The sequence below is a fragment of the Prinia subflava genome (genome assembly GCF_021018805.1).
Source record: "Prinia subflava isolate CZ2003 ecotype Zambia chromosome W unlocalized genomic scaffold, Cam_Psub_1.2 scaffold_37_NEW, whole genome shotgun sequence".
In the NCBI taxonomy this organism is placed as follows: Eukaryota; Metazoa; Chordata; class Aves; order Passeriformes; family Cisticolidae; genus Prinia; species Prinia subflava.
Window position 1 is genome coordinate 435,141 of NW_026960612.1, and position 24,898 is coordinate 460,038.

The 24,898-nt window shown below is 42.4% G+C and overlaps 1 protein-coding gene across 1 annotated transcript in view; it reads right to left on the reverse strand.

Moving 5' to 3' along the window:
- LOC134565155 (integrator complex subunit 12-like) overlaps positions 1-21,658 on the reverse strand; it is a 42,151-nt gene extending 20,493 nt beyond the window's left edge. Inside the window, 7 exon segments of the mRNA XM_063424607.1 lie at positions 8,447-8,634; positions 9,148-9,268; positions 9,270-9,292; positions 9,512-9,555; positions 11,141-11,214; positions 11,216-11,312; positions 20,745-21,658. Of these exon segments, the coding sequence (XP_063280677.1) occupies positions 8,447-8,634; positions 9,148-9,268; positions 9,270-9,292; positions 9,512-9,555; positions 11,141-11,214; positions 11,216-11,312; positions 20,745-20,853 (656 nt within the window). The 5' untranslated portion in view covers positions 20,854-21,658.
- Between the last annotated feature and the right edge of the window lie 3,240 nt (positions 21,659-24,898).

A 24,898-nucleotide genomic window follows, 5' to 3' on the forward strand; every position in this document is an offset into this window, starting at 1 on the left:
AGGTACCCAGGTAACCATGGAAACTCTATTTGCAGATACATGGGTAAAGGTAATCCCTTATTTCTTTATATAACAGAAAAACAAAGTCTGAAGGTATTGTCCATATAAGTACTGGAACATTTTCTAAGAAAGATTTCTCTTTCAAACAGGCTACTTAAAAACAGAAAGGGAAACCTTTCTAAAATTCTAGGGGCCATTATTTTACATTCAGGATATTTAAAAGATGTTTTGTTTGTTTTTTAATTCCTAAATAAACTGGATCAGAACAAATAGTCTCAAGGAGGGAGACTCACCCTATTTTAAAATTACAAAAACCAATCCCCGACTGATTAGAACCCCATGAACTCTTCATGCTCAGAAGCACGTTAAATCACTTACTTTTAAATTATAAGATAACTAAGAAACAAACCTAATGATTTTTTTACCTTCAAAACCAACCAACCAAACAACTATTCACAGAAAATTAGGTTGTTATTTCCAAATCAGTCTTTTAAAAATATTTTTTGGGGAGGAAGACTTTGCTATCATCTACAAACTGCATGTACTATTTCCTCTTTGTACAAGTGAGGAGCCAGTGAGGAGCCTCCATAACTGGTGAGTTGTCCTGTTTTCCCAAGGCCTACAGGTACTGGAGAGGATGAAGTTATTTTAATACTCCCTCCCTCCTTATGCCTAACTTAGTAAAAAGAACAACTAACTTGATATAAAAGAACAAGAAGAAAAACACCACAGGCATCAATATTACTCCTAATAGCTATGAAAATACATTTGACACCTGGCAAATCTTGAAGAAACATTTCATGCCTCTGCTTTAGTTTTAACATCTATAAAAAGGAATAGTTCATATTCAAAAGCACTTTTTTGCATTTGTGAACCCACAGCTGGGTTCTTGCTAGCTTGCCTTCTTAAGCAATATAAATATAAACTCTTTTGCTATGAACTCCACCTACTCTGCAATTTGACATGTTTTCATTCACAACTGTTTGAATAATTGAGTTATTAAAAGATGTAATTTTAAAAACGTACAGGGTTGTTATTATTTTGGCTCAAGACATTACCCCAAAAAGGGTGCACATTTTGAAAGCAAGCAATAAATAGAGGAATACTGTCTGACCAATGTGCTGGATTCAGAACTTTAAAGCACAATTCCTCTGAAAAACATCCAGTCCAGCATGAGCTGGAGACAAGACAACCATGTGACATCAGTTTCAGCAGGTTCCATGTAAAATGAAAACAATCCAGAGTGTTGGGGTGACTGTTATCTCTCTCTCTCTCTATTGAGTTGTTCCATCCCTGGCAGTGCTTCTCCCTCTGTCTGGCATCAGAGATATTTTAGTTAGCCAGGGGAGATTCATCTTTTGCAAGAACACTGGAGTCAGTGACCATGAACTGGTGTCCTGGGGTGACAGGACATTTTCATGCTTTGTATCCCAAATCGTGGGTTTTTTTCCTGTTCCCATGTTCCCAGTTTGTTTTGTCTATAGCCGAGCCCCTCCCCCGGCTGCTTGCTTCTGGCTTGCTGCTAGCTTTAGGCTGCTTTGCTGGCTTTGCTCTCTTGCTTTCTGCTTTTTGCTTGCTTATTTGCCATTTTTTCTGCTTTTGTGTTTCCCCTTCTTTCCTTCCTCCCTTCCCTGAAGACATCGGACCTGCTTCGGGCCCTGATTTGGGAACATCAAGGGAAAACCCCCCGGAGTCTGCACCTGAAAGAAGCTTTGGCACCCTCCCCAGCAGAGACTGCTCACCCTCTCTTGGACTGGTGAAAATATTTGTTGTCATCTCGGACTGTTTTTCTTGTGTTGGGGAGTGTTTCTTCGTTGTTTCTCAATAAACAAGTTTTTTCCACTTTTCCTCTGAGGAAATTCCTCCCGAACCCGGTGGTGGGGGAGGGAGTTGTGGGAATTTTCCCCTAAATTTGTTTTAAACTAGGACAAACATTTTTGGTGGCCCGTACGGGGAGACGATCATACAAAGTGGAAAAAACTTGATTCTAATAATATTTTGGTTTCTGTTGTTTTGTGGGCATATTGGTATGTCTCTTTTTGAAGGTATAATGTCATTTGGAGTGAAAGCCTGCCTCTATTTCTGGTCATTAGGGTTCTTTGAAGTTTTAATACCTTTTTGGTTGTTAGGTTTATTCTCTTATCCAGCAATAGCTCCGATATTGTCCCTGATGCATAGCTTTTGTAACCTTGGGGCACTAAGCAGAATATTTATCGGGCTGGGCTTGGTTGTGATGATTTGCAAGAGGTTTATAAAAATGTTGCTATCGTTTCCAGGAATGGATGGTTCATGGTTATGGTTGTGTACTCAGTTTGTTAGGGGAGAGGCAGGGGAGGAGGCTTTTCAGCCTTTGCTCTCCTTCTTCTCCTCCGAATTGTTTACATCTCTATTAGAAAATGTTTGGTCCTCCCTGACTGCCAAGGACACCATCTTTCTGGCATTTAATTTAGTAAGCTTTCTTTATACTGTCTGCAGTTTATATAAGATGAAGGCTGAGATTTCTAGAGGGGCTGGTGAGACTCCTGATTTAGGAGTAAAACCAAGGGTGAAGAATTCTGAGTGGCGTGGGAAATGGGAGGATATGGGCCAAATTTTAAAGGAGTTTTCTGATCCTGTAGTCTGGGACTTGCCATCTGAACAAATTCAGAACCCAGCTGAGGTGGTAGAGATCATTTTTTCAGATGATATAACAACTAGGAATCCAGACTTCATACCGTGAACACCTGTAATGTGGAGGAAAGTTGTGCGCCTTGGGCCACCTGAATACGCTTCTGCTCTAGCAATAATGAAGCGGGATGAGATATATGAGACTGTGCTCGATATGGCAAAGAAGCTTCGGGCATATGCAGATGCTGTACATGGCCCGACTCATGCCAGAATTGCAGCTGTGGAAACACGACTGCAGAAATTAGAAGATAAAATAGAGGAAAGTCGTAAGAAACTCAGGGAAGAGATTAAGGAGGACCTCCTCCAAATCTCAGCTGTACAAATTAGAGGCCCTAGTATCCAACGCAGACGTTCCTCTGTTGGGGAGAGAAGGTACACCCCACGAGCTGAGTTGTGGTTCTTCCTACGTGAGTCTGGAGAAAACATGAGGAGATGGGATGGGAAGCCTACTGCTGCTCTGGCATAACGGGTGCGTGAATTGAAGGAAGGTAGGAAAAGGGAAGCAGCTCCAGTTGCCCGTAGTCGAACTGTCAGGCATAATGATGATGATGACTTGTCCGATCCCCTTGAAGGAACCTCCAAGACATATGTCTCAGGAAAGAAGGATAACCAGGCTTAGAGGGGCCCTGCCTCTAGCCAGGTAGAGGTTAGGGAAAACTGAGTTTTTTGGACAGTATGGGTTCTATGGCCTGGCACATCAGAGCCACAGAAATATAAAGCTTTGGTTGATACCGGTTCTCAGTGTACCCTAATGCCGTCAGAACATGAGGGAACAGAACCTATTTCCATTGCCGGTGTGACAGGGGGATCACAAGAATTGACCCTGTTGGAAGCCAAGGTGAGCCTGACTGGGAAGGAGTGGCACGAACATCCGATTGTGACTGGCCCAGAGGCTCCGAGTATTCTGGGCATAGACTATCTCAGGAATGGCTATTACAAAGACCCTAAGGGGTTCAGATGGGCTTTTGGAATAGCTGCCGTGGAGGCAGAGGGCATTAAGAAATTGAACACCTTGCCTGGACTGTCAGAGAACCCATCTGCAGTAGGACTCCTGAAGGTAGAAGAGCAATGAGTACCTCTTGCCACCTCGACAGTGCATCGCCGGCAGTATCGAACAAATTGAGATGCTGTGATCCCCATTCACAAGATGATTCGAGAGTTAGAGAGCCAAGGGGTGGTTAGTAAAACCCACTCACCCTTCAACAGTCCCATCTGGCCTGTGTGTAAATCTGAAGGAGAATGGAGATTGACAGTGGATTACCGTGCTTTGAATGAAGTGACTCTACCGCTGAGCGCCGCTGTGCCGGACATGCTGGAACTCCAGTACAAGCTGGAGTCCAAGGCAGCAAAGTGGTATGCCACAATCGACATCGCTAATGCGTTTTTCTCCATTCCTCTGGCTGCAGAATGCAGGCCTCAGTTTGCTTTCACCTGGAGGGGCGTGCAGTACACCTGGAACCGACTGCCCCAGGGGTGGAAGCACAGTCCTACCATCTGTCATGGACTGATCCAGACTACGCTAGAAAAGGGTGAGGCTCCAGAACATTTACAATACATTGATGATATCATTGTGTGGGGAAACACAGCAGCAGAAGTGTTTGAGAAAGGAGAGAAAACCATCCAAATTCTCCTGGAAGCTGGCTTTGCCATTAAGAAAAGTAAAGTTAAGGGACCTGCTCGGGAGATCCAGTTCCTGGGAGTGAAGTGGCAAGATGGACGGCGCCAGATTCCTTCTGATGTCATCAACAAAATCACAGCTATGTCCCCACCAACCAACAAGAAGGAAACACAAGCTTTCTTAGGTGCCATAGGTTTCTGGAGGATGCACATTCCTGAATATAGTTAGATTGTGAGCCCTCTTTACTTGGTTACCCGTAAGAAGAATGATTTCTATTGGGGCCCTGAACAGCAGCAAGCCTTTGCCCAGATCAAGCAGGAGATCGCTCATGCGGTAGCCCTTGGCCCAGTCAGGACAGGACCAGAGGTGAAGAACGTGCTCTACTCTGCAGCCGGGAACCATGGCCTGTCCTGGAGCCTTTGGCAGAAGGTGCCTGGTGAGACCCGAGGCCGACCACTGGGATTCTGGAGTCGGAGCTACAGAGGGTCTGAAGCCAACTACACCCCAACAGAGAAAGAAATGTTGGCCGCATATGAAGGAGTCCAAGCTGCTTCAGAAGTGATTGGTACTGAGGTACAACTCTTCCTGGCACCTCGACTACCCGTGCTGGGGTGGATGTTTAGAGGAAAGGTTCCCTCCACCCACCATGCTACCAATGCTACATGGAGCAAGTGGATTGCCCTCATTACACAGCGCGCCCAAATTGGGAAACTAAATCGTCCTGGGATTTTGGAGGTAATTACAAATTGGCCTGAGGGTGAAAGCTTCAGTCTCACTGGTGAAGAGGGAGAAGAGCAAGTGACCCGTGCTGAAGAAGCTCCACCATATAACCAACTGCCGGCAGAAGACACACGCTACGCTCTTTTTACTGATGGTTCCTGTCGCCTTGTGGGGATGAACCGGAAGTGGAAAGACATCGCTACCCGGTTAGAGAAACTACCTGTGAAGGTTCGCCATGTAGATGCCCATGTCCCTAGAAGCAGAGCTAATGAGGAGCAGCAGAACAATCAGCAGGTAGATGAGGCTGCAAAGATAGGGGAGTTGAAGATAGACCTTGACTGGGAGCACAAAGGAGAGCTGTTCCTAGCACAATGGGCCCATGATGCCTCAGGCCACCAGGGTAGAGATGCCACCTATAAGTGGGCACGAGACCGAGGGGTGGATCTAACCATGGACAGCATTTCTCAGGTTATCCATGACTGTGAGACATGTGCTGCCATTAAACAGGCTAAGCGGGTGAAGCCCCTCTGGTATGGGGGGTGGTGGTCCAAGTACAAGTATGGGGAGGCTTGACAGATTGATTACATCACACTGCCTCAAACCCGCCAAGGCAAGCGCCATGTGCTAACCATGGTAGAAGCCACTACGGGATGGTTGGAAACCTACCCCGTGTCTCATGCTACAGCCCGCAACACCATCCTGGGCCTTGAAAAGCAGGTCCTTTGGAGGCATGGTACTCCTGAGAGGATTGAGTCAGACAATGGGACTCATTTTAAAAATAATCTTATTAACAACTGGGCTAGGGCACATGGCATCGAGTGGGTGTACCACATCCCCTACCATGCACCAGCTGCAGGTAAAGTGGAGAGGTACAATGGATTGTTAAAAACCACTTTGAAAGCATTGGGTGGGGGGTCTTTCAAGAACTGGGAGCAGCATTTAGCAAGAGCCACCTGGTTAGTTAACACTCAAGGTTCCACCAACCGAGCAGGTCCTGCCCAGTCTGAGCCCCTTAATATAGTAGATGGAGATAAAGTCCCAGTGGCCCATGTCAGAGGTTTGTTGGGGAAGACAGTATGGATTAATCCTGCCTTGAGTACAGGCAAACCCATTTGTGGGATTGTCTTTGCTCAAGGACCAGGTTATACCTGGTGGATAATGCAGAAAGATGGGACAACCCGTTGTTTACCTCAGGGAGATCTGATTGTGGGATGATATCATTGTTCGCTGAGCGTTACCACCATTATCTGTACGTTAGATCATACAGATATGAGACAGAAGGAAACGTGAAAGTGTCAAAGGTCTGAGCAAGTAAGATGGAAGGAAATGTGTAAGTGTGGAAGGTTTGAGCAAGTGAGAAGAAAGTTTTTTTCCATTGTGTTCAGTGACATGTTCACGATATGGGATAAGGGGTGGAATGTCCTGGGGTGACAGGACATTTTCATGCTTTGTATCCCAAATCGTGGGTTTTTTTCCTGTTCCCATGTTCCCAGTTTGTTTTGTCTATAGCTGAGCCCCTCCCCCGGCTGCTTGCTTCTGGCTTGCTGCTAGCTTTAGGCTGCTTTGCTGGCTTTGCTCTCTTGCTTTCTGCTTTTTGCTTGCTTTTTGCCATTTTTCTGTTTTTGTGTTTCCCCTTCTTTCCTTCCTCCCTTCCCTGAAGACATCAGACCTGCTTCGGGCCCTGATTCGGGAACATCAAGGGAAAACCCCCCGGAGTCTGCACCTGAAAGAAGCTTTGGCACCCTCCCCAGCAGAGACTGCTCACCCTCTCTTGGACTGGTGAAAACATTTCTTGTCATCTCGGACTGTTTTTCTTGTATTGGGGAGTGTTTTTTCGTTGTTTCTCAATAAACAAGTTTTTTCCACTTTTCCTCTGAGGAAATTCCTCCCAAACCTGGTTGTGGGGGAGGGAGTTTTACCCTAAATTTGTCCTAAACTAGGACAACTGGTAGAAGCAAAGCCTTCAGCAGCCAGGTTAAACACGGATTGTGGAACAGCTAATGGATCTGCTTTTCCAGGTCTTGGCTACACTGGGCACAGGAGTTGCATTTTCTTTCCTCAGTTTCTTTACTTTGCAGGCATTTCTCATTATGTCTGTAAGTGTTTTTCTTTGCCAGGGAAAACACAGAATTCATCATCCACAGCAGGTCAAGACCATCTAAACAAAACTTCATTATCCCCTCCAAATAAGCTAATACCTTACTATTTTTAGTAGCATTTTAAGATAGCACTGAATGGGGCTTTGCCTCTTTTAGGAGACAGCAAAAATGGAATTCACAGGAAAAAAGGTAAAGTTCAGATATTTATATACTTACTCATTTTTCAACAGCTATAATAAGAAACTAAATATTTGAGCTAACACATGGGAATAACATGAAATACGATCAGTCTCCAACTGGTCACCAGTACAATCAGCTGTAACTACAGAAATTTATCCTCCATGCACTGACAACACTTCCCCATCTCCACAACAGGAACGACCATGGAAATGACCACGGAAACAATGAAAGAATAAAATTATAAGGCACCGTTTCCCAGGTGACTCAAGCGGAACTAAAATATATCCTGCTGCCAAAAGGCCTGTCCCTCTTCTCTGTCCTGGGTCTACACTCCTGCATCCACACATGTGCCAGCATAAGCATGTACTCTTACTGAGCTGACTGAAACCCAAACCTACTGAAAAACCCATGTGGAGAGCTGATCCAGGGGCTGATTCAGCTGATCACAAATTGTACTGGCAATAAACCCTCCTAAAAAGTCCAAGGAAGGAGGTATAATTGGGAGAGCCAAACTGTTCTGTCTGGCAGCAGCGGGGGCCTAACAAGGATATAAATGATCTGTGAAACAAAATCCTGATGTGAGAGATTTGATTCTGGTGTAGTTATTCAAAAGTCTTTTATACATCTGTTAACATTAAATGTACTGCTAGTACCATGTTAAAGTCCAGTTTTAGAGCCCTTACTGGAATGTAAAATCAACCTGTCTTTACTGCAAGATATATTTGATGGTAAAACATGGCTATGTGTAAACTAATGTCAAATGATTAGGAAAACAAGACCAACACATACATATCTCATATTAATACTACCTAAAAATGCTTTCAGATGAGAATTGATTTTTTAAAAAATGCTAATCAGTAGCCATTAATATTTTGTTTTCCAACAATTGAAAACTGTATTTGTCATAATAGGCTTTGCATCATATCTAGTTTTATTTTTCAGTTGTCCTTTCCTGCAGAAGAAAAGCTGGTTCACTCTCTAAAGTTTCCATTTTCAAGAAACCATTCTTATTCATGAAGGAGCCTTAAATGTATTAATAATTTTGGATATTAGGTGATTAAGTGATTTCTGGAATAAAAACTATGAGAAGCATTAACTCAGTGGTACACAATTAAAAAAAAAGGTAACTACACCTAGCTGGAATGAAGCAATGTTGACTTACCTGCAAACAACACAGGCTAATCCCATTTCCATGGCAAAGTCATCAGCACTGGTTTCCTCAAAGCTAGATAAATCAGGCATAGATAAATCCTTGCTCGTCTGAACTGCAGTAAGAGAGGAACGAGCCTCTTGCTTCTCTACTCTGGGCTTCTTTGGTGCATCAGCTCCTTCAGCAGGATCTCCTTTCGTCTATTAAACACATAGACAGAGAATGTGAAAATGCAACAAGCTAACAGATTATTAAAATGAGTTAAAATGGAACAGTTAGATTAGTAGTATAAGAAGGTGTACTTTACACAGCATACACACAATGTATTTTCTTAATTACATATTTTCTTTAAAATATTTATGAACTAGAAGCTCAACTCCCCTTTTTGTACTTCACCTCAAAATCCTTGAAAAAGATTTGGGAATATCACATTTCAACTTGCTACATTTTAGTAATCTCTTACGAGATAATCTCTCATGATTTTAAACACAAAATGGTTTGGAAAGCACCCCTTAAGTCCAACCTCCCCACAATGAGCAGGGAAACAATCACAGAATAATTACAAGAAGACATTTATTAGATTGCCTAAATGGCAACATGACTGGCTAATGCACCTCACAGGCTAGGCACCATAAGATGAGTTGAAAAGGGGAGCTTTTGTCTAAAACATCTTTAAGTTTATTAACCAAGTTATTTCACTAGAGAAGAAAAACACTATCTGCAGATCTCTTTTCTGTTTCTTTTTTCACCTTTTCTGATGCAGTGGGCTTGCCATTGTTGTTGCCAGAAGGCAAACTGGATGAAGTTTTAGGCTCTTGCTTAATGGGTTTGGTGAGATACTTTTGGTTGCTCTACTTCCTGGAAACAGAAAGAAAAATTGAAGGCAAATTCTGCAATTGAGTTCCTACCTAATCTGCAATTAGTGAGATAACAGGACAGGCAAACAATATGCCATACAACACTGATCATCTACATATACACTTGTCAAAAAAACATTTCTTAAAATATTTGCATATCACATCAACAAATTAGTATTTAAATTGCAGAGAATTAATAAAATCTTCCCTTACCACTCACCTTTCTGAGGAAAAGGTGCTCCTTTTCCAAAGACAGATTCTCTTGGGAACATTAATTAAAAAGGAGACATTTCTGCTTTTAAAATTCAGAGGTAAAGAACACAAATTTTCAGACGGTTCTGAGGACAAAATTCAATATAAGCTAAAAACATAAGCTGACAGCTGATGAAACCAGACATCAATACTTCATTCCTTCATGGAGAGAAATACTGACCTCCTCTTAATCTCAGTCCATATTCATCTATCAGATTAATACATTTAGATCTCAACAGAAAACAATGGCTCTCATTAATGACACATGTCAGCAAATGGATAATAACCAGGAGAGCCTGTAAATGAGTGACCAGTCACACTGATGGGCAGGAGCAAGGTACCCTCTCCCAGCTGGTAAGATGGGAGCAATTCTCTGCTGTATACTGGGACAGGTCATAAGGCCTGAGCTTCAGCCCTCTGAAGTTTGTTGACTTGGCTGTGGTAATCCTGTGCTCCCTACTCTTCTTGGATTTCACGGTCAACCACAAATTAACCCTGCAGCCTGCAAATTCAAGGAAAGGAATTGTTGTACTTTTTTTCACTTCTGACCTTTGCAGTCCTGCTGATATTGGAGATATACTGAAAAGAGGAAAACGAAAGATTTCTTCCTCTGTCCTGAGCCTCAGTTTCACCTGAGGGCAGGTGCCTGCCAGCCAAGCTGTTATTAGAATTGGCTTCCCAAATCTCTTTGCACTGTTATTCTGCTTCCTCTTTAAACCACACATTGCTTCTTTGAGCTCTGACATAAAGGGCACCTGAGAGTTTTGAGACCTGTGTTAGGTTTCAGGGAGTTAACAAGATGAACACAAAGGACTTAGACCACACAGTAAAGCATGATGTATGCTGAGCAGTACTAGCACATTTTAGTTATTTGGAACCACGTAGAAATGAAATATTGCAAATGTATCAGCATACAGACCACCATTATAACACAGCAGTCTGACTTGCAGGCATCCTAGGGGAGAACAAGACCTCATTATCCATATGGCAATACACAGCAGCACAAGGATGCCCTCGCTTGGCTATTTCCATGCGCTCATCTCAGAGTCAAATATTCTCTCTAGCAGGTGTTCAGTGATTTTCAGTAGATGAAAAAGTAATGTTTGTCCATTGGACAGCAATGGTTTCAGCCTGCAAATAATTTCTGCTTTGAACTGTATGGTGTTTTTCTCATATGACTTCATCAACAGAATTTCAAGGAAAGAGATCCAGTTTTACTGGTAAATAGCTTATTTTGTTTCTTATTTATCTGCGGCAAAGCTAATCTATATTTTAAAGGCCTTATAGCTCTGAAATGTAACTGCAGAAATACGTACGTTTGGGTGCACCTTACACAGCATGTCTGATATAATGCTGAATATCTCTCTTAAGTCTTGATGCATCAACAAGTTTAAGAGATTTTTTTCCCATTACCTTCCATTAATTGAATGGATTATGTTGTATGGAAAGGGGAATGATGAATACAAACACTCCATAATTATTTTTTCTTTTTCCTCTGATTCTCTTTTAACTTTTCAGCTGTAAAAGAGGAACCAGGAATAGCAGGAGCTTTATTAAGACACACAAAAAGAAGCCATGCTCCCCAACACCAGTACCATCTGAGAGGGATGATAGCTCAAGTCAATTCCTCTGGCCAACAACTCATCAAGAAGTGCTTTCAGCTTTTCAGCAGTCCTTACTCTTTGAATGCGAAAAGCACAGAGCTTTCAGAAAAATGGGATCCAGCTCCAAGTTCACTGTAGCAGCCATAGTTGTGTCTTCAATGGGAGCTAAAAGAAAAGAAAAATAAGTTTATTCACATGGAGCATAATTCAAACAGCATGTGGCAAATAGAAGATTTCTTTTTAAAATGAAATGATATTAAACCACAGCAAGGATTATATGTGAATTAATTATCATTAGAAGATGACTGTGAACTTCAGTGCTGCAGAACTGCAGCTGGATATCTGAAATGTCAAATTCATTCTTTGGCATATATGATACTCAGAAATGAAACTAATCATACTTACGTAAATGAAAAAATATTTCATATTCTTGATATTTCATACATAAAAATATTGGAAAGTATGCAAAATAAATATTGACTTCAAGAAAAGCAATTACCACCCTTCTCCTTAACACTTTTTGTACATACAGTGATTTCTAACTCACTGATCATTTAAGAGCAACTAGGAAAAATCTTACTTGTAGAAAAATTAACTTTTGAAACTTCTGAAAAGAACAGCTCATTGTATTATATAAGATATAAACAGCCTGTGTATTATTTTATATATATAAAAAATAGCTGAAAAATACATTTGTAAATTTAGCTGAAGCAGTGAAAAAATTTAATAACTCAGATTGTGACTTATCCACATACTCATGTGACAGTCTAAGTGTAATGTCAGGTAATGACTATCCAGAGCTGTGAGATGCCACAGTGTCCATGGAAATGGAATAAACTGAGGAAAAGGTTACAATGACTTTAAAAAACTGTTTGCCTCATAGCAATACATTCCTGCACTCTGGAGCACTCTGCGTTAACTTCCTTAAAAAACTCCAAGGAACAGCATTTACACCAGAAATTGTTCCTACAAAGATAGATATCTAACTTAAATCAGTAAATGACAATAATTTAAGAAATAACATGGGAAGTTCCCTGATCTTTTCTAAAAATGTATGAGAAGTGTTATTGTTAATAATCCCTTTAAATCTCATTTAAAATACAACAGGATGTTTGTGGGATTTTACCTACAATAATCTAGAAGACATTCTTAAAAAGCCTTTCATCAGTTCTTTTATCAAAAGCACTGTCTGGACAGCTTTTTCAGCTGAAGCTTCCAAGGTTTTGTCTGATGAATTCCTTTTGATATTCATGACAGTGAACTTCTACGTCTCTGGTCAAAACACCAGCACTGGCAGGCTGCTCCCTCAACACTTTCCTACAAGTCCCCATAAACCTTTATCTCATGCTGAGCTTTCATGAGACACCAGAGAATCGCTTGACTGAGATCAGCAAGGAGTTCAACGTACAGAACTTCATAGGGATTTTATCAATGGATCCAGCAGAGAGTTAAGAAACCTCCTCAAGAGCCTCTTCTCTCTTCCTTTGTCATGGGTTGGCACTGGCCAGATGTTAATGCACCCATGAATATATGTTTTTTCTCTAACAACTACTGTGGGATGTGATCAGGAACAGAGCAGAGCAGGCTTAAATCTTAAAAACAAAAAAAACCCACCAAAACTTTATTACATTACATAAGAACAGAGACAGAAAAACTCTTAAACACACACAGAGACAGAAATAAAAACTTCTCAGAACATCTCTTCTCTCAGTTTCTACCCCTCACACATTACTCTTCACAGACCAAACCTTTGGGTTTTAGATCAAACAATCACCACATAAAAAAACCACTAATCTTTAATTCAGCAAGGGAGAGAGGAGTCTCTCTCGCACTACAGACTGTTCTTCAGAAAACACGGGTCTACCTCTTATGTGTTTCCATGTCACCCCTGGCACCACCTAGAGAAGTCTGCCAGGGTGACACTCTCTTTTTCTTATGTCCAGCGCTCTCACCGCTGTCTATAGTCTGAAACTGCATACAGGACTCTTTTAAGGATACTTGCATGCTGAGCTCTCTCCCTTTTTACCCAGGGGCCGAAGTTCTGAGAGCAGGTCTCTTCTGAGGGCAGAGGGCGCCACCACACCCTCTCCCTCTCTTCTCTGCTCGCTCTACTCTTAAAGTGCCAGTCACTGTAGCAAAAGCAGGGGCAGCTGTATTTACCTAAAATGCAGTTTATGTTCAAAAGAGACTTAAGTTCAGTCTATGGCTAACATTATGCAAGAAAAGTCTAGCTCAAAAGCCACTCCTCTTCAATCTCTGCCCATCTGGCTTTTTTTTTTCATCTCCTTTTGTCATCTCAGTCCCAGGCCGCTTCCCTCTCTCTTCTAAAACCACCAGTCATAAGAATCAATGTCTAAGAAAAGTTTCTTTCTGCCAAGCAAGGGTTAACAGTTTCTGGCTCCCAGCAGGGTGCAGGCTCAGGCACTCCTAGGCTCGGCAACCCCCACGTAGCTCGGCATCTTCTCCCGGAGTTTGGGGGGGAGGGGAGTGAGCACACACAGAAGGCACTTCTACAGTTTTCCACCCCTCCATCCTGGACGGGGCAGCTCAGTTCTAGTCCTGTCTACTCTCTTCTCCTCCTGAGGCCCTAGCTTACTTTAGTTCCACTGCGTGGTTGTCCTCAGCCCGGCCACGTGGCTATCCTCTCCCACTCAGCCCAGAGCTGAGCAGGGGAGAGGAGATGTTTCCCTGCTGAAACCGGAATCTAAAAGAGGCCGAACCCACCTGGAGTCCTGCTTTTAACTCTTTGTGTCCTCAGAGGCATGTCCAAACCTCCGAGTGACTAATCCAGGTGCCAGCAGAAAAGCTGATTACTGATTAGCCTGCCCACATCCCCCTGGAAAAATTCACCTCCCCCCGCAACCATGACATCCTTAATCTTTGCTACTTGACAAACCATTTTCTGGTGGCCACAGAACTTCTGCCAGAAAGCGCTACACACCAGCTACTCGGCTGTATCACTGATCAAGCAAAGACAGCGGCGCAAGCCCCATCCCAGCAATTCGGTCTCTCTCTGATGATTACAGAAAGTGAATTCACGGAGCACAGAAAGCACATACCCTCTTTTCTTTATGCATCTACCTCTGGTAAATGTTCAGGTTGCTCTTGAGATCTGTGGGCAGATTACGTCCTGCATTTCTTTGTTCTGTGAACATGCCTTCCAAGTGTCAGTACCACATACTCTTTAATCAGGACTCTGCTAAATCCTCTGTTGAATGAAAATAGCAGAATCGAAACACTAATTTCAGAAATTTGGTAGAACTCCCCGTTAAAAAAAATCCTTTAAGTTCTTCTCTGAGGGAGAGAGGAATTCTCCTAGGAATATATACTTGTGAACATGAGAAACAGGCAGCCTCAACAGTCATTCACAGCCATTCTCTAATATTTAGAGAATAAATATAATCATAATTCAATTTTCATCTCTCTGAAGGTAAAACTTCCCAGATTTGTTTCTAGTTCTAGCTTTTAAAGACATGTATTGAAAGGAACTGTTAAACTTCAAATTTCAAAAGGGTTCTCCATATTTATTCTTTTATTTGCTATGTAATTGCAGCAATTCTTTCTCTGTTCTTGAGGACGATTATAATGTCCCAGGCTACTACAGTTATGACTAACATATCACAAGAAATTTCTCATGAGAATATAGGAAACTGGGCTTAATAAACAGTTCAAGTATGCCCAGCTTAGCCCTGTATTTTCAAATTTTAAAAAATCTAGTGAGTTAGAGAAGGGAAGTATATTCAATGGAAAGATGAACACATCAATAATTGTCCTAAAAATAGGATCATCTGAAAAAAGCAAATTGATAATTATGCTCTCCTTTTGGGACCATAATAACACTGTTGTCAAACAGGCTACTAACAACGTCTGTCCTGGTCCAAAAGGCAAATTATTGCTTTTGGTAGTGGTCCTTTCCAGATATTTGCAGATCAAACCGTTTTTAAGTATCAAACAAACAATGGTTTCATACTTATAAACCTAAGATCCAATTTCATTCATTCATGTTTTCATGCACAAACTGCTCCTCTGGCAGTCAAGTCAGCATACAGTGATGTGATAGCCTTGAGACAAGGACAGCAGTGTTTCAATGATGATGCCATAGGCTATTCTGCAAGACAGACCTCATTGACTTTCTTCTTGAAGTGGAATCTTTGTAAAGGAAATAATTCAAGTGCTGTTCAGAAAAGAGTGAGTACGACACTGTCTTTTCTGTATTAGATTGATAATGCAGCTGTAAGATCAGAGGGCTGTGCTAAAACCCTTGAACCCAAAGCAGAACAGGTTTTGCACCAAGCAAGCACACCCTCTTGCAACCCAGCATTCACCCATCAGCCTAACCCTAAAAGCACCTTTCTCAGCTTAGGTCTCTGTTACCTCCCAAGGTAGACTATTCTAAGTGGTTTAAATTCATGGGGAAACAGATGTTAATCAGTGAGTTGTTCTTAAAACATCCAAGGAGTTTTGGATTTTTTCATTTCTTGAGTATACTATGGTCCTCTGTCAAATACTATAAACCTTAACTGTGCACTCTACAGAATACGTGGTCTTCCAATTTAAGACTTATTAGATTTATAGGGTGTAGGAGCCTTCTTCTTTTTTTCATTCATTTGCCATCTACTATTTTGCATACCTGCCCATGTGTTATCTTATTCATCATAACTTGCAGCTAAATGGATCTACTTCCATTACATTTTCAGATATGGTCATATTTTCAACCATCTGTTTCTGAGCTCCTATTCCTATTATTTTCCGAGGCAGGTGTACTACTAAAGATGTTTTTCCAGGAAAGTACACATCTATTTATATTGCAATGCTATTATAGACTACTGCTATTATGCCATCCTTTTGTAGACTCATCAATATTTTTATTTTTAACTGCCACTGGTCTTTCACTCACATATTCTTTTCAGCTACCGTCAAGATCTGTAGCAGTTACCTTAAAACACAGTCACGTGAATCAACATCTTGTAATTCCTTCTAACACACTCACTGCACTGTTTTTCACTTACCACCATAAAATCAATTCATTTTTCCCTGTCCGTTTGGATCCTTTTGTTCCTCAGAATTTATCCTCTTCCTGACTACATCTATAAACAGGGACAGTGGCAAATTTTGCTTATTTACCAATAATGCCTCTTCCAGGTCACTTTCAGATCTGATGAAAGTCCTAAAAAAGTAGATCAAGCAAAATCTTAAAAGCAGGAAAAAATGAACTTCTATTTTCAGGTTTTGCTACAGTATCTTAATAAGCACTTGATTTATGACAGCATAATTTCTCAGTTACTTTCCACAAGGGACATTTCAAAACTCACACACTTCAGTAGTCTGGATAACTGTATCAATGAGAACAATTGTATTAATCAGTTCTAATTTCCTTGTCATCTTCTTCAAAGAATATTTTAAGACACGTGTAAGATCTCCTGCTATGGAGTTACTAGTACTGGCATTCTTAATTTTACATTCCATTCTACAACATATTTTTTAATGTACTTTTAAATTAGTATTCAAATCAATATCACTGTAACCAGTTTATCCAACATTTTAAAAATTACACTAATGCTCTATATTTGCTGTTCTCTCCACAGAAACAGTGAATTATTTAAGAATCACAGAATCATTCCCTGTGGGAAGGACCTGTCCTAAAGTGACTTTATGATGCTTGTATCCCCAATCGTCTGTTCTGTCTGTGCTGTATATTGAGTTCTGTGCCCTCAAGACTGGCTCTGAGAGCAAAGCAGGGAAGTGCCAAGTTTGTTTTGAAAACAGCTCTCACTCCTACACATTCCTCTCCAGACAGTGTTCATCTGAAGCACAGACCAGCAGCTGGGACAGAGATCTTTCTTTGCTTTTTAGTTATTTTAGCTAGCTGTCGTGGTTGGGGGGGAGGTGAATTTTTCTAGGGAGATGTGGGCAGTCTAATCAGTAATCAGCTTTTCTGCTGGCACCTGGGTTGGTCACTCAGAGGTTTGGACACGCCTCTGAGGACACAAAGAGTTAAAAGCAAGAGTCTGGGGGGCTCGGCCTCTTTTCAGATCCTGGTTTTAGCAGAGAGACGTCTCAGGTCTCCTTCCCCTGCCCGGCCACGAGGCTGGGTGGGGGAGGGGAAACACGTGGTCGGCTCAGGTAAGCCGGAGCCCCCGGGGGGGGGGGGAGAAGAGAGGGGACAGGACTGGAACTGAGCTGCCCCGTCTAGGATGGAGGGGTGGAAAACTGTGGAAGTGCCTTCTGTGTGTGCTCACCCCCCTCCTCCCCCCCAAACTCCGGGAGAAATTGCCCAGCCACGTGGGGGTTTGCGGAGCCTGGGAGTGCCTCAGCCTGCACCCTGCCGAGAAGAAACTGTTAACCCTTGCTTGGCAGAAAGAAACTTTTCTTAGACATTGATTCTCATGACTGGTGGTTTTCGGAGAGAGGGCAGCGGCCTGGGACCGAGATGATAAAGCATGATTGGAAGGAACTCGATGGAAGAATGAGAGGAGTAGCCTTGGAGCTGGACTTTTCTTGCATAATGTCAGCCATGGACTGAACTTGAGTCTCTTTTGAACATAAACTGCATTTTTGGGTGGATGCAGCTGCCCCTTGCTTTTGCTACAGTGACTGGCACTTGAAGAGTTGGAGCGAGCAGAGAAGAGAGGGGGAGGGTGAAGTGGTGCCCTCTGCCCTCAGGGCAGACCTGCTCCTGGAACCCCGGCCCCTGGGTGAAAAGGGGAGAGCTCGGCATGCAGCATCCTTAAAAAGCCCTGTATGTAGTTGTGACCTATGAGACAGCGGTGAGAGCGCTGGACATAAGAAAAAGAGAGTGTCACCTTAGCAGACTTCTCCGGGCGGTGCTATGGGTGACATGGAAACACATAAGGGGTAGACCCTTGTTTTCTGAGGAACAGTCTGTGGTGCGAGAGAGACTCCTCTCTCCCTTGCTGAATTGAAGATTAGTTTGTTTTTGAGTGGTGATTGTTTAATCTAAAAACCCAAGAGTTGGTCTTTGAAGAGTGATGGGTGGGGAGGTAGAAACTGGGAGAAGAAATGTTCTAAGAAGTTTTTATTTCTGTCTCTGTGTGTGTTTAAGAGTATTTCTGTCCCTGTTCTTATGTAATTAATAAAGTTTTGGTGGGTTTTTTTTTGTTTTCAAGATTTAAGCCTGCTCTGCTCTGTTCCTGATCACATCCCACAGGAGTTGTTAGAGAAAAAACATATATTCATGGGTGCACTAACATCTGGCCAGTGCTAACCCATGACACTAGCTAAAGCAGAGAAGTTCCCTGAACTGTTTTTTGGTTTTTTTTTTCCTTTTTCTTGAGACTCTTTGAATCTGCTCTGGACTGAAAACCCCAGAGGAACACTGAGGGCTTGCACCTGCGGCCCACTGGGCCTGGACCTCCAGAGGGACTGGGACTGATAAAAAACTGAGTGAGCTGAGCTACACCCACAGCAAAAATTTTCTCAAGTTTGCCATCTCTCTTTGGAGCAGCAAGAAGTTTTATTGTTTCATATTACTCATTCTTTATGCTTGTGGGTATTTTGTTTGTCAAATAAATAGTTTTTTCCACTTTTCTCCAAAGAAGTTCTTTTCCTGGACTGGCGGGGGGAGGGGCCTGTTAAGTTTGCTTTCCAGGGAGACCCTATTCAGAAGTTTCTTCTCAAATTTGCCCTAAAACAAGACAAGACCCCACATGGTTACTCTGTGCAACCTCCTGTTCAGTGCAAAGTCAACAATGAATTCAGACCAGCTTGCTCAGGACTTTTCCAGTTGGATCCTGAAAATCTCCAAAGACAGGAATGCAAAAATCCTTCTGGGCTCACTGTCCTCATTTCCTTGCTTTGAATTGGAGGTTTTAACTTGTGCTGTCTCTTATTCTCCCACTGTGCATCTGAGTACAAAGACTGGCTCTATCTTTCCAATAATATCCTCAGGTAAATTAAAGCTTCCATCATATCCCCCCAAGCCCACAGCAGATGGTATCCAACACTCCCTCCATCTTCAGATCTAGCTATTTAGTCACAGAGGACAAGCCAATTGATCAGACATGATTTATGCTTGGTAGATCTGGCTCTTCCCAGTTTCTACCTGTTCCTTCTTATGCCACAAATGGCTTCCTCCACAATCCTTCCACAGGAGGAAGGAATGAGGCTAACCAGTCTGTAGTTCTCTTGCTTGTCCTTCTTGCCCTTTATGAAGATAAGCATAAGATTTGGCTTTCTCCTGTGTTTGGGACCTCCCCCAGTCTCATGGCCTTTAAAAGATGTCAGAAAGCAACTTTGTGAAGACTGCGTCAGGTGTCAGCACCCTTGAATGCAAGGGCCAATGGACTTATCAGGGAAACAATCCTGCTTCAAATCTCTTCCACAACTTGTAGTTCCTCCTCTTCTTAAGCTCTGCCTTGTTGCAAAAGGCCTTGGGAGACCTTACAGGTCAAGTCTGTGGCAAAGAAGACATCAACTATTTGACCCTTATCTGTGTCTGCTGTCACTAACACACTTGTTCCACGCAACAGTGGTGACATATTTTCCTTGTAAATCCTTTTCCTGATAAATGGTATGATCCTTGTGAGTGCCTTTCAACTCAGGATTTTTTGTGATATTGTACCTGCACAATTGAGATTTGCTAAGCCCTAGTACCACTGAGCTTCAATATTCTGCAGAAAATGGACCCGAAGATGTTGCAACACATCACTGCTCATTGGCTTAAGGCACTGGTAAATTGAGTACACCTCCACTGCTTCCACCTTTGTCTTATTCAATGTCTACACTGAAACTTATCAACTGTACAAATTCCTGGGTAATTTCTTTCCTCCTCGTAATTTCTCAGAGAGAGAAGCAAGCTTTAGTTAAAAACGAATTTCTGAAACAGTTACGCCAAAGCCACGACGTGACCCTCTGCAACCTACTTGCTGCAAATTTCTCCCGGGGATTTCTTTTTACGAACGAAGGAAAGGCCTCTCATCTGAAAGCAACACTTCAGAATGCTCAAAAGAATAAAATGCCACCCTCCTACAACCATTATTGCCCCGCACTGAGGACTTGCTCGGGGCCGCGGCTCCGGGTGTACCCGTGTGCCCAGGCGGGGCCGTCCCTTGGCACCGCCGTGTCCCACAGGGACAGCGCGGCCGCCGCTCCCTCCGGGCTCTCCCGGCACCGCGGGACACCCAAAGCTCACCCGGGTCCGAAGGTAAGAGCGGCCAAGTGTGCCTGAGGGCTCCCCTCTTCCTCCCTCCTGCCAAACACCCTATTTCTCCCACCCAAACTTACCCTTACTGTACTCTCCCAACCTATTTTTTCTCGTCCCAAACGCCTGTTCCCGCTCCCAATGTCCCTCTTCCTCCCCCTCCCAAACCCCCTTTGCCTCCTCCTAAATCCCTCTTCCTCTCCTCCTCCCAAACCCCTCTTCCCTTCCCAGCCCCGAAATTCCCTTTTTCCTGTTGCCAAACCCCCTCTTCCCTCTCTTAACTCCCCTCTTCCTTCATCCTCCCTATCGCTCTCTGCCTTCTCCCAATCGCCCTCTTCCTTCCCCCTTCCCACCCCAAATTTCCTCTTCCCGATACTGTCTTCCTCCTCCCAAGCCCCCTCTTCAAGGCCCCGCAGAACCGCCCGCTGGTGTCTCACCGGAGACGAGGAGGAGGACGAGAAGGGCCGGGGCGGTGCAGGAAAGGGCGGAGCCGGGGCGGAAGCGGCCGGGCCGGGGTAAGGAAAGGAGCAGGAGAAAGGGCAGCATAAGGGGAGGATAAGGGGAGGGTGGTGGTGGTGGTGGTAAAGTCCTGGGGCTGGCTTGGCAGTGCTCAGCTTGCGCTGGGAGCAGCTGGGAGCAGAGGCTTTAGGAAGCGGGTCTGCGAGGGAGTTTTGGTGCGGTGGTGTCGCTCTCTGCAGTAGCCAAGCTCAGGCGTGTGCTGCCGTCCTGAGCCCCGCGTCTGTCCCGCATGGCCCGGCTCTGTCCCCCGTAGCCCGCCCGCATCTGGCTCTCCAGAACCGTGCACAACTTTCACTTTATTGGTAGACCCGCCTGAAGCTCGAGTCCGAAGCTCTTCTGTGCTTCCCTTGGGGCTCCCTGAGGGTGCAGGGGTGGCCCTGAACGCATCCAGTAAATGGATCGTCTTGGATAGAAATAACTCCAGGCTCCAAGTTATGTGCCTTAAAGCACAAATAATACTTTGCTCTAAGTTAAATATTTGCCACGTTTTTAAATGGCATTATATGAAACATTTTTCAAATGTTAATGCACCTGCTTAACAAAAGTTCTGTTTTACCGTGTAGTAATTAACAATTGAATGGAATATTTTTCAGGGACTAAAAGGAAAAGGATGTTTATGTACTTATTTATTTGTCTAATTTTTATGGGAAACACTTGTTTTTAAAGCAGCAATTTTCTATATTGCGCTGTTAATAGGGCAGCTAAATGAAACTAATTTAACTGTTCTTTAGTGCATGTTGAAAGGAAAGAGAAAATGGTAAGAAACAGCACAGCTAGTGAAAGTTATACTTACATACTATTTATAATTTTTAAGTAGGTGTATTTTATACCAAAGGTAGGCAACATTATTTATCTTTGTATTTTTTCATTTTCTCTCTTTCAAACAGTGGCTACTGTAAATACGACCAATAGAATAAAAATCCATCTCTTCCCACAATTTATGGTCTAATTAGAGAAAAAAGTGCTAGGAAAAAATACTGTGAGCAAATAGTGCAATGTCTTATTAGGTTTGGTTAGTTCTGTACTGCACATTTCATTTTATTGTGTATGTCTGCATCTGCTTTTGTCTCAATAAGCTGCCAAGGGATTAATAAACACATTTAATGGACGGGTAGTAGTTACGTGAAAGTACTTAAGTGAGAATGGGCAGCCAGGTAGGCTGTTAAGTCTTTGCATTGAAAATTTGTGCATAAATCCACAAGGAATATAGACTCTGCAAAGCCAAAACAGTGTGGAAAAGCACCTGTACTGGAAACAAAAAATACAGGAAGCAACTTTATAATGTCAGTACTTAGAGACAAAATGTTAGGAGGAACTCTTGGAAGTAAAATATGGGAGGGGGTGGGGTGTGGCAGTGTAAGGGTGTACAATGTGAAATACAGAGTTATGTTTCATGTCAGGGAAATGAAGAAAATCTGTGTAATTGTAATTGTGGAACACGGCCATGGGACAATTATAAAGATGAGTTCTAATAAACAACCGAGGAAAGCATGGACGGAAGTTTTTGAATAAATGTTTTGCTTGTAATTACCTATTATAAGTCTCAAGCTATTCTGTAATGTGTCTTATAATTATAACTTTAGAAGCTTGCTTTGTATTAAAGAATTTTAAACTGTAGTTTTAGAATGTAAAAAGGCTTTTAGACAAAAGAAAGAAATAAGAAGGGGGCCCAGGCCTTTCACAGAAGGTGAAAACATCCTGGACACGAAAGAAAGTTTTCAGCTCACTGATTTATGGCTCCTGAAGAGGGAAACTGAAAAATCACAATCGAAGATTGATGGACCTGGAAAATAGAAACTGGACTCCTACATCTGGAAACTGAACCCCACCATCTGGGAGACATATCCTGGATGTACATCCTGGAATATTGAAATATCAAAATAGATCACAATAGCCTATAGAATTGTACAGGACAAACTATGAATTTATGACTGTTAAGTATTGAATTGTGATGTTAAAACTAGAAATGGAAACTGCTGAGAAAGCTTATGAATATGTATGAATATAGCAAATAAAATACCAGCAAGTCCAGCAATCGATGGGCAGTTGGAAGGGAAAACCCCTACCACTGTACCCAGTGCGCTGTCTTTGCTCACTCTTTACCATGCTAATTAATTAATTATTAAATTGAATTGCTGCTTGATATATTGGCCGTGTCAAGCGTCTCATTTCTAACATACAGCTCAGTTAAAATGATGATTCAGGAAGGCCTTTCCTCTCACAGGAATCAATGAGGAAACAGAGGTAAAGTCACTTATAGACAGAACTCCTGGACAGATTATTTCAGTTTCTCTTCTGTGAGAGACTTGAGAATAAAATAAGCCTGTAGTTTTCATTGTTACAGACTGACCTTAAAAAACCCCAAAATCTCACAACCAACCAAACAACAAAGCCCTTAAGGAAAAATGTCCACATTTTTGGCTTGCCCTAGGACAGACTTCCAGCATGACACTAAACTAAAAATTCTCTTTGGCTTTTGCTTTTTCATATGTGTAACAGGAACACAGGAAACTTCCACCTTGCAAGGCTCTTTGAGAGGGAAGTCTGTGAGATGTTCAGTTACTGGTGTGGTGGAGGGACATAGATTTTTTTGCTGTTTAATAACAATTCAAATAAATCCAGACAATGCTTTGATATTCTAATGACTTATGTAAGAAGTTGCAGTCATTACGGAAGTCCATTTTGTTAAAATTACTTGTACAAAGTTTTTAAAAATAAATTGTAAGAATGGGTGATTAATAGATGGAAACTATAGAATAATATACTTTGGAAATAGAAACCTTGTCAGAGTTTACCAAAATATTTAGCAGTGTTGCATAGCATGGAAGTAACCAAAATAGCTGATTGAGTCCAGGAGCATCAACTAGAAAAAAAAAATTGAGTGATGAGGTGTCACTACTGAGTACAGACGACATGGAGGTAATGACATGACTCTCAGCGTCGAGCAAAAATGAGAGCAATCTTTATTCTTCTAAATCTTCTTTTTATACAGTACTTCGGTGTTTGAGTCCATGTTTCCATGGATTCTTTGCAGAGAGTGAGAAGTGCAGGGATTGAATTAAAACCTTTAGAAAAATTAGAATATATAAAGCCACACACATAAAATAGAGATTTAAGCTTCAGCTTTTAGCTTCACATACCTTAAGTGCCTAATTGTTAGTGTAGAAATTCAGAGCTTCAGGCTTAGTGATATAGTCGAGACATAACAAAAATAGAGTACTGTTTATAATTTTTGGTATGAATTTTGCGCAAATAAGATAAAGTTTCTCACATATGCTAAGATAGAATTTTTACGCTTAACAAGATAGAATTTTTATGTTAGCAAGATAGAGTTTTTTTGCACTAATAGATATGCTATATGCTTAGATTTTTGATACTGCTTTTTGTAGTTTTACGAACTTAGAGAATTGCACCTAGATTGGGTAGTGTGTAGATAAAGGTATGAATATGCATTTGTAACATATAGATAAAAAGCCTCTGGGTTGGAAGTGGAGGTATCGATCGATTGATCAATCCGATCTGTCGATCCAACCTCCACCTTCTGCAGCCCGGGGAAGGAGCCCTGCCAGGGAGCTGAAATGGGATTCTAAAGGTACCATCTATTGTAGCTTTTGTTGCTTGAGATCAGGGCCCCGGGGTCCCTTTCCCCTTCCTTTTCCCCTTGTGGCGCTTGCCCCAGAACTCTGTTTGGGGCTGCTGGGGACTCTGCGAGGGTTCGGGACCCTGGAACCCCTTCCTGCCACTGCAACCCCGCGGCCGGGAACCCTTTTTGGGATTCGGGACCCCGGGACCCCTTCCTGCCACTGTGACCCTGCGGCCAGGAACCCTGCTTGGGGTCAGGAGTTGGAATTTGTTTTATCCTAAGGCTGGAATGTTATGTTAAATTCCATGTCAAGACTACTGTTTATTCTGGTATGGTATTTTATTTCTAAGACTTTATGCTCACAACCAATTTTAAGACCGCTCATTTAGGACTCTCGCACCTTCAGATATATGCTTTCATGTAATAAACAACTTTGTATAAGACTTTAAAATGTTCTTGGACCTTTAAGATCTATTAACCTGTAGAGAC